The following is a 10,187-nucleotide window of genomic DNA, read 5'->3' on the forward strand; positions in this document are numbered from 1 at the left end:
TTTGGGAGCATCCAACGTTTCTGTTTGGATGCTGAGTTGAGTCATTCAGGGTCTGTCTCTTCACAGCTGCTGAGCACCCGCCACTCCAGTGGCAGAGTGGGAGCTGCGAGTGCTCAGCACCTCTTGAAATCTAGGCTGAGGTGTGTCCCAGGGTGGGTGCTGCAGCAAGTCAACTCTGCGCCTTGGTAGAGGAACATGGGAATCACCAGACTGGATCAGACCCTGGTCCATCGAGCCCAGTAGCCTGTCTCCAGCAGTGGCCAGCACCAGATGCTTCAGAAGAAGCTGTGAGAATCTCTCATGAGGGGATATGGGATAATCTTCCTCTCACACCCTGCATCCCATCCTTATCTCTAACACAGATTGGCTTAAACCCCAATCCATGGGGGTCACTCAACCTTCCAAAATGTGTGTGGTCATTAGGTCTGGTAATTCTGGGTATTTTTGATAGATAAATGTCCAATCGCTTTTTGAATCTTTCCAAAGTTTTGTCCTCAACAAAATCCTGCAGCAGTGAGTTCCACAGTTTGCTTATTTGTTTTGTGGGAAAGTATTTCCTTGTATTGGTTTTTATTTGCCACCTTTTACTTTCTGTGCATGTCCCTTGTTCTAGTGCTACGAGAGGAAGAGCAGCTCCAGATTTCCCCTCTCTCGGCCACCTACCATCTTACATAAACACAGAGCGAGAGAAGGGGTGGGGGAGGTGATATCTTTTATTGGACTGACATCTCTTGTGGACAGCGACACGCTTTCGAGCTACATGGAGCAGTTCTTCAGCTCTGGGAAAGGTACAGATAGTTTAGTGTGAGTAGTTTGCACCTATTCAAAGGGACCATTCAAAGTGATAAGGCCGACAAAAGTTAGTCCAGTGAAAGATATTCTCTCCCCCACCTTGTCTCTTTTATATCCTGGGACTGATGGAGCTACAACGACACGACACACACACACATGCAGGTTTTCAGGATGGTTGGACTAAGGGAGACTATAGGCAGCCTGTGTAAAACCAACTTCGATGGTTCTTTCTTCTCCCGGGACTGTAAGTCACCCCGTTACCCGCTGACTCCAGGATCCAATTTTTCCTGAGAACGTCCCTGCACCAGGAGATGTCTCCTCCTTGAAAGGATCCAGGCTGTCGCTCCCCACTTGGGGTTATCATGAAACAGTCGTTTGTCTCTGTTCATAGGCTGGGCAATCCTGTCTGTTGTACGGTTCCTTTATTTACCTCTAGGTGGTGTTGACTGCAGTTGTCTCTCATGGTTTTCCACTGATAATCTTGGGCTAGAGCAAGGCTGGAGAACTGAGGCTGGCATTACATCCTCACCTAACCAGGGTGGGGTGACAACTCCCTCCTGGAAGTGCCATCACCTAGACACACTGCCCTCGTGACTAACTTCGACTCCAAGTCCATAAAGCTCACTGTCAACAGCAATATGTTATGCTATTACCCAGACATGCCTTTTGCAATGGTTAGGAAGCTTGACAAGTTACAAGCTTTCTGCACACACCTTACATGCTACTCTTTATGGGTCAATATTCTGTAATACTTGAGTGCTTTGTAGTGAGTTTGTCAAGCCTGAAACAAGACCTGTTTTCAAGGAACTCTTTGCTGGGGGCCTCAGTCTCACAAGGACCTTTCTAAATAAGGAACAAAAGGAGAAGTGATAAGAACAAACAGGTGAGAGGAGGAAAGGGTTAATTCACTGCTGCTCTTCCCCACCTGAGCCAGGCACAGAGGCAGGTCCCTGGGGCTCCGTGCTGGCTCTGAGTCCCTCCTGGGACTCCCAGGGCAGCAGTATAAATATCCCTGTACCTCAGCCCCGGTCAGTGCAGACTCCCTGCCGCCTGCAGCTCCCCGACCCGGTCACAGGCAGAGATTCCTCCTCCCCAGCTGGGACCGGAGCCTGGTGAGTCGTTTGCATGGATTGAATCTGTGAAGGGGCGAATGGAAACATGAAACCTGGGAAATGTTGAGCTGGGGTTGGCTAGAATGGGGGTGCGTAACTCTGACTGCAGGGGCAGGACGGGAGCCGGGGCTCTGAGATACACTCCTGTGACTGCGCTGAGGTTCGGTGTTGGGAAGAGGTCACCGGGTTACCCTGATCCGCTCCCACAGGAGTCACTGGGGGTCTTGCTGGTGCACTCAGTGGGCTCTGGACTGGGACATTCTTGTTTACGTTACTGTTCAGAGTAAATCTCATTGGAAATCTACTCAGGCCCTGTCACATTCTACACCCCAGATCCTGAGGCCTTCACTCAGGCAACACTTCCATTAACTCCATAAGGACCCCAGGACTGGGTCAGTTCCGGTTGGCAGAAATTAGCTGGTTTCAGGGAGCTTAGTGGCAAATGTCTGAACTGAAGAACACACAAGCAATGAATTATAAGGGCTGTTTTGATAACCAGTGTTCCTCCTGCTGAGGGTGATCATATCTCCCTATGCTGAATACGGGACACCTGGTAAAATTACTCGTATTCAAGCAGGTTCAACAGCAAGGAATCAGAACTGTGCAGTACAAACAGTCAAATTAACATCAAATAAAATGAAATTCCCATTAAAAAAAGTACAACACACAGAGGGGTGACACACACTCTCCTACCCCCTCCAGACACAGGGAGAAGTGACACACACACACTCCTGTACACTTCTCTCACACAGGGAGAGGGGGTGACCGATCCACTGACATGACCTTCCCTGTCTGTGTGCTCTGCCCTCCATGCCTGGCTGGTTCCCTGGGATGGACCTGCCTCTCCTGGTACCTTGCGAATGTCTTCCTGAGACAACATGTGGGGGATCTGGAAGATCACATACCTCCCTCTCCGCAGATTTCTGTCAGGGTTCACACCAGAGTCTGGTCAGTAGCAGCCTTTTCCCACAGAGTGGGAGGGAAGGGAGGGGAGCTGCCTCCAGCCACAGGGGAGAGGAAGGGATAAGAACATAAGAAAGGCTACGCTGGGTCAGACCAAAGATCCACCTAGCCCAGTATCCTGTCTGCCGACAGTGACCAGTGCCAGGTGCCCCCGAGGGAATAAACACAACAGGTTATCATTTTAAGTGATCCATTCCCCGTAGCCCATTCTCAGCTTCTAGCAAACAGGCTAGGGACACCATCCCTGCCCATCCTGGCTAACAGCCACTGATGGACCTATCCTCCGTGATCTTCTTTTGTTCTTTTTTGAACCCTGCTATAGTCTTGCCCTTCACAACATCCTCTGGCAAAGAATTCCACAGGCTGACTGTGCATTGTGGGAAGAAATACTTCCTTGTGTTTGTTATAAAACTGCTGACTATTAATTTCATTTGGTGATCCCTAGTTCTTGTGTTATGAGAAGGAGTAAATAACACTTACTTATTCACTTTCTCCACACCAGTCATGCTTTTATAGACCTCCATCATTTCCCCCCTTAGTCATATCTCTTCCATGCTGAAAAGTCCCAGTCTTATCAGTCTCTCCTCATATGGAAGCCATCCCTTACCCTTACTCATTATTTTTGCCATTTTCTGTACCTTTTCCATTTCCAATATATCATTTTTTGATATGGGGCTAGCACATCCACACACAGTATTCAAGTTGCGGGCGTACCATGGATTTATATAGAGGCAATATGGTATTTTCTGTCTTATTATCTATCTCTTTCTTAATTGTTCCAAACATTCTGTTCAGGTTTTTGGCTGCCATTGAACATTGAATGGCCATTTTCAGAGAACTATCCACAATGACTCCAAGATCCCCCCCTTGAGTGGAAACAGCTCATTTAGGCCTCATCATTTTATAGGTATAGTTGGGAGCATGTTTCCCAAAGTTCATTACTTTTTATTTATCAACATTGAATTCCATCTTCCATTTTTTTGTCCAATCACACAGATTGAAAGATCTTTTTGTAATTCTTCATAGTCTGCCTGGAACCTAACTATCTTAAGTAGTTTTGTATCATCTGCAGATTTTGCCATCTCACTGTTTACCCCTTTTTCGAAATCATTTATGAATATGTTGAATATGACTAGTCCCCCAATAGATCCCTTGGGGGACGTGACTATTTACCTCTCACCATTCTGAAAACTGACCATTTATTCCTGCCCTTTGTTTCCTGTCTTTTAACCAGTTACTGATCCATGAGAGGACCTTCCCTCCTATCCCATGACAACTTACTTTGCTGAAGAGCATTTGGTGGGGGACCTTGTCAAAGGCTTTCTGAAAATCTACGTACACTCTATCCACTGGATCCCCTTTGTCCACATGCCTGTTGTGCCCCTCAAATAATTCTAGCAGATTGGTGAGGCATGATTTTCTTTAGAAAAAGTATGTAGAGTCTCTCGAACAAATTATGTCCTTTTATGTGTCTGATAATTTTGTTCTTTACTATAATTTCAACCAGTTTGCCCAGTTCTGAAGTCAGGCTTAGCGGCCTGTAATTACCGGGATCGCCTCTGGAACCCTTTTTAAAAATTGGCCTCACATTATCTGTCCTCCAGCATTTGGTACAGAAGCTGATTTAATTGATAGGTTACAGACTACAGTTAGTAGTTTTGCAATTTCATATTTGAGTTATTTCAGAACTCTTGGGTGAAGCCATGTGGTCCTGGTGACTAATTAATGTTTAGTTTATCAATTTGTTCCAAAACCTCCTTTAATAACATGTAAATCTGGGACAGTTCATCAGATTTGTGACCTAAAAAGAATGGCTCAGGTTTGGGAATCTCCCTCACATCCTCAGTCGTGAAGATGACCTGGCTCATGTCTTGCAGAGCTCATCTCTTCTCTTCCCTATCCCCACCCTTCCTTCCCATGGCAAAAGGCAGACAAAACCTCCAGGCTCCTGTTGGCCATAATGTTACTATCTGTCTCCTGTCCTCCCGGCTACAGTGAGGGCAAGAAGGCGTTAAGCCCTAAGCATGCATTTTGCACCATGTCCCAGGGAACCTGACTGGAGGGGCTTCAGTGAACCTGGCCAGAGAGGTGGCTCAGCAAGGGAGGATGCCTAGAGCACCCCAGCAAACAGAGGGACAGAGGTCCAGGGTATGAACAGGCTGGAAATTGCTTCCTTCTTCCCTCCCGCCGCTCCAGAGCTTAGCTGAGGGGCAGAGAGTCTTCCCTGTACCAGTGCTGTGCGGGGCTTTGACAGATGCAGATCTCAGCACCTCCTGGCCAGTGCTCTGGGCCAGAGGGTCTTTGACTTTCCCGGGATAGTGGCCCAGCCAGTGGCAGTGGGGGAAGGAAGGAGCCTGCCAGACAGGCTTTTGGTGAGCTGAATGCTCTGACAAGGGGCTGGTTCTCCACACAGCGCTGGGAGCGGGACATGCCCCACTTGGGATCGGGATGTGGGGGAGCAACGAGGTTTGGGGGAGTGAAAGGGCAAAGCAGAGAGAGGACAGCGAGTGGAGGAGCATGTGAAGGGCTGAGAGGTGGGGAGCAGAGGCGACATGTAACCGGTCACTGCCTGGTGCCTCCTCGCACCCACCTGCCACTGCAGCTCCCAGTGTGCAGCTGATGACAATGGGAAATGGGACGGGGGGTGGGAGCCCTGCTGTCTGAGAGCCGGCACATAGTGGGGGCTGAGCTGATGGACCAACAGGGGGAGCGGCTGGCCCCATGTGCTGCATCTTTGCCCTGTCACCAGCCTTGCATACCCACCCCCCTCGTCACCCACTGGACACCCCCGACTCACCGCTGGTAGGCGGGCATCTGGGAAGCAGGGATCTGGCCAGCAGCAGGACCTGCTAGTATGGATGCGGGGCAGAGAGAAAATACGGGACAATTTGCCCATTTTTAAGAAAAAGTTGGGCCAGCTGCAGGAGGGCTTCAATACAGGACTTTAAAAACCTTTAAAAACGGGACATCTGGTCCCCCTACAGCTGCACTGCTGTGGTGGGTCGGGGAGATGCTCTGTGCTGATAGAGAAGAGCTCCCCCCAGCAGCGTAGTTAATCCTCCTCCCCCAGAGGTGTAGCTGTGTCTACACAGGGGGTCAGGTTGACATATTTATGTGGGTCACAGGTGCAGATTTTTCACACCAATGAGCAAAGTAGCTATCCCAATATAGGTCTGTAGTGCAGACCAGACCTCAACAGAGATTGGCTTCACATATTTAGGAACAAATCCTGAAAAAACTTGTAACTTTATTCAGATGAGTATTTTTATAAAGGTCAATGATAGTTCCCTGTGAATGAGTTTACTTGTGTGCTTGAGTGTTGGCTGGGTCAAAGCCACAAGCCAGTAGGATCCAGCAGGAGGACTGTGAAGGAAATAGGTTCTGTTCTCATCTCATTATAAACTGGGAGTGACTCCACAGTTGTGAGTGTGAAACCGGGGGAAGTGCCAGAAGAACCAGTCATGTGGCTGCTTTAACTCACTTTCACAGTCACTGCTTGAGACCTGAAAACAACTAGCAAATGTGCGGAGGAGAGATTCTGCTGTGGGCAGCAACACCAGGAGGACGCGCCCTGCTTCACCTGGGGCCAGACCCATTCAAACCATCTTTCCTCTTCTGGAATGGAGATGTTATGTCAGAGGGGCGGTACGTAACTTGTCGTGGGTCTCCAGTGTGGTTAGATGTTTGGTTGTGAATGAGTGTGTTCTCGTTTTGTCCTGTCCTAACTCTGCGCAGACAGTTGGCCCAACAGACCTCCAGCGAACCACCAAATGACCACAAGCTCCTGAAAGTACAAAGGCAGCCAGCCAGGTTTATTGTCGATGAAGCATGGTACTAGTATCCTGCAGACTCTACTGGACAATTAATACATCTATGCCCATTAGAATGAATCAGCTCAGTGAACAGTGGGACTTTCCGTTCCTCCCTAGGCTACACAGAGACACTCCCTTTGAGGCTCCATTTCACACTTCATTACAAACAAGTTACATACTGACCCTCTAACGTAGTTAATTGACACCCTCTGACGTAGCCGATTACAACCCATCTGTCATGATATAATTCCCCAATCTGAAACTCTCAAAAAATGGGATACCAGCATGAATTCCTCTAAGCTTAATTACCAGCTTAGATCTGCCACCACCCAAAAATATAGTGTTTTGGGGCACTCTGGTCCCCCCAAGAACTTTCCCTGGGGACACCAAGACCCAAATTCCTTGAATCTTACAACGAAGGGGAATAAACCATTTCCCCTCCCCCATCTTTCTTCCTTCCAGATCTTTCCCGCCCTGGGTACACTAGGAGATCACCGTGATTCAAACTCCTTGAATCACAACACAGAGAAATCAGGTTTTTTCTCCCCCTTCTCTCCCTCTCCCAGGCTTTCCCTCCCTGGGCTATCCTGGAGAGATAGACAGTTTCAAGCTCCGTGAATCTAAAACACAGAAGAAATTCACCTTTCCTCCCCCACTCCTCCTTCCCTTCTCCCACCAATTCCCTGGTGCGTACAGACTCAGTTCCTTTGAGCCTTAACAAGGGGGAAAAATATCAGGTCTTTTAAAAAGAAAAGCTTTTAATAAACGAAAGAAAAAAGTAAGAAATCTCTGTAAAATCAAGATGGAATATTACAGGGTCTTTCAGCTTATAAACACTAGAAAGAAGTCTCCCTCTGGCACAAATACCAATCAAAATCCATCCAGCAAAATACACATTTGCAAATACAGAAAACAATCAAAAGATTATAACCGCCTTTTCTACTTAATACTTTTCTACTTAATACTCACTATTCTGAATATATAAGAGACTGTAGCAGGGAGATTGGCAAGAAACCTGGTTGCACGTCTGGTCCCTTTCAGGACCCAGAGAGAACAATGCAAAACCCCCAAAAAAACACAAACAAAGGCTTCCCTCCACCGAGATTTGAAAGTATCTTGTCTCCTGATTGATCCTCTGGTCAGATGTTTCAGGTTCATTATTTGATAACCATCTACAAGTAAAAGAGACATTAACCCTTAACTATCTGTTTATGACACCATCACGTTGTACATCTCTATCCATCACATTCTCATCCTGACCATATCTTTAGGATGGGTCACCGTGTTCCTCTTATCTTTAGGGAATGTGCTGATATCGAGGTGTTCTGGTATCACCCTTCTGGAATGTGTTTACCTGAGTGCTCTGTGCCTAGCACCTCTTAGAAATGTGTGGTTTTCAAATATCAGCCTTGTGCTAGCCAGATTCTGTGAGCAGGGCCTGCCTCTAGCTCACAGCCTAATTTTGCTTTATATCAACAAGGCTTTAATTATTTTAGCTCAGACCTCACACCTCATACTAGACCTCTGACACAAGGGCTTATGTCTCAGGCTCTCTTCCTACTGCAGTTCCGCGGCACAAACGTGTTTCTGGATTTACGGTCACACATGACAGGCAATTGTCTCACAATGAAGTTTTTGATGGTATCTCTGATTCTGTCAACAAATGCATTCCAGTCCTAGCTGACACTGGAGTTCTCACTGATTTTCTCTTTTGCTGTTAGTTACAGGAAACTGAATAGAAGATCCAAGTGATGGTACATGATGTCAGCTGACAATCACACTGGTTTTTACCCTGTAACTTACATCCTGACCGGCATCCCGGGTACGGAGGAGTCTCATTTCTGTATCGCCATCCCCTTCTGTCTGATGTACATTGTGACACTTTTTGGGAACTCTCTCCTACTATTCATCATACTAACAGAACGAAGCCTCCATGAGCCCATGTATGTATTCGTGTCCATGCTGGCCACTGTTGATCTGCTGTTATCTACCACTACGGTGCCCAAGATGCTGGCTGTATTCTGGTTTAGAGCGGGGGAAATTTCTTTTGCTGCCTGCCTGACCCAGATGTTCTTCATCCATGTCAGTTTTCTGGCCGAGTCGGCCATCCTGCTGGCCATGGCGTTTGATCGATACGTTGCAATCTGTGACCCCCTGAGATACACCATCATACTAACCAAGTCTGTGATCGGGAAGATGGGGCTGGCAATTGTAACAAGAAGTTTCTGTTTCATTTTCCCTCTCATCTTTCTCGTGAAGCAGCTGAAGTTCTGCAGAACCAACCTCCTGCCTCACACCTATTGTAACTACATGGTCATAGCCCGGCTGGCCTGTGATGACATCACAGTCAGCCTCTGGTATGGCGTAGCCATGGCTATTTTAGTAATTGGTTCAGATATTGTGCTCATTGCTGTATCATATGTGTTGATCCTCAGGGCCGTCTTCCTGCTCCCCTCCAAGGAAGCCCGGCTCAAGGCTCTCCGCACCTGTGGCTCCCATGTCGGTGTCATACTGGTGTTCTACATCCCATCTGTTTTCTTCTATTATGCACACCGATTTGGGCACATCATCCCAGGTTATATTCTCATCCTACTGGCCAACCTCTATGTGCTCATTCCCCCCATGTTAAACCCCATCATTTATGGGGTGACAACAAAAGAGATCCTGAAACGGGTGATCAATGTGTTTCATCGGTGGTGCAGGAGAAGTTCCCTGCTGAGCTAAATCAGGACACGGAAAATGCTCTGGGACTTGGAAATTAAACCCAAGTTTTCATTGGAACTATAGGGATGTGTTTATTATGTATTTCCACTGCGTAAGGTCGAAAGCTGGTCTCTCTCGCCTACAGAATTTGGGTCCAATGAAAGCTATTTCCTCTCCCAGTTTGTCTCTCTAATATCCTGGGGCACACATGGCTGCAACAGCACAGCGCCCTGCCACAGAAAACAGCCAGACGGAGTGAGTCTTGTTCTAGGTTGAAGGGAGACAACAAAAGAAGAATGCACAAAGGTAAAATTACTTTGTGACAGAGCACAGTGTGTGCTCCTCTGTGACAAGCTGCATCCGAGCTGCACTCTTCATGGCCAAGGAAAGCAGCAACCAAGGGGGACGTGCCATGCAGCCAGGGGAAGTGCACTGTGCTGCACACTGGGAGATGGGAGCTCTAGTGTTCATTCTGTCACTGACCTGCCGTGTCACCTGGGGAGAGTTTCTTTCCTCCTCAGTTTCCTCATTGGCAAAGTGAGTACACTTTGGGGCCAGCAGGGAAGTCAGGAACAGGTCTCCTCAGGGAGACAGGGCAGGGATTTCATGGTCCTCCTCTGCACAGCCCAGAACCCTAGCAGAGGTGGCTTTGACTGTGTCACATTGGGACTCCTTTATCTGGAGATCCACCCTAAGAGGACATGGCTCAGGCAGCAAACACGCCCCATACCACCCCATGGCAGGCATGGTGATTCAGTGTTTAAGCAGGCCCTAGAATTTCAACTCTTCACCCTGTATTCAGCCC

General features: G+C 47.8%; 1 protein-coding gene across 1 annotated transcript; it reads left to right on the plus strand.

The window, feature by feature from the left end:
• Nucleotides 1-8,437: 8,437 nt before the first annotated feature.
• LOC115641866 (olfactory receptor 52B2-like) lies at nucleotides 8,438-9,403 on the plus strand. The gene has a single exon (XM_030545233.1). The coding sequence runs from the start codon at nucleotides 8,438-8,440 to the stop codon at nucleotides 9,401-9,403; it is 966 nt and encodes a 321-aa protein (XP_030401093.1).
• Nucleotides 9,404-10,187: the final 784 nt, after the last annotated feature.

This window comes from Gopherus evgoodei, unplaced genomic scaffold, assembly GCF_007399415.2.
Source record: "Gopherus evgoodei ecotype Sinaloan lineage unplaced genomic scaffold, rGopEvg1_v1.p scaffold_36_arrow_ctg1, whole genome shotgun sequence".
NCBI lineage: Eukaryota > Metazoa > Chordata > Testudines > Testudinidae > Gopherus > Gopherus evgoodei.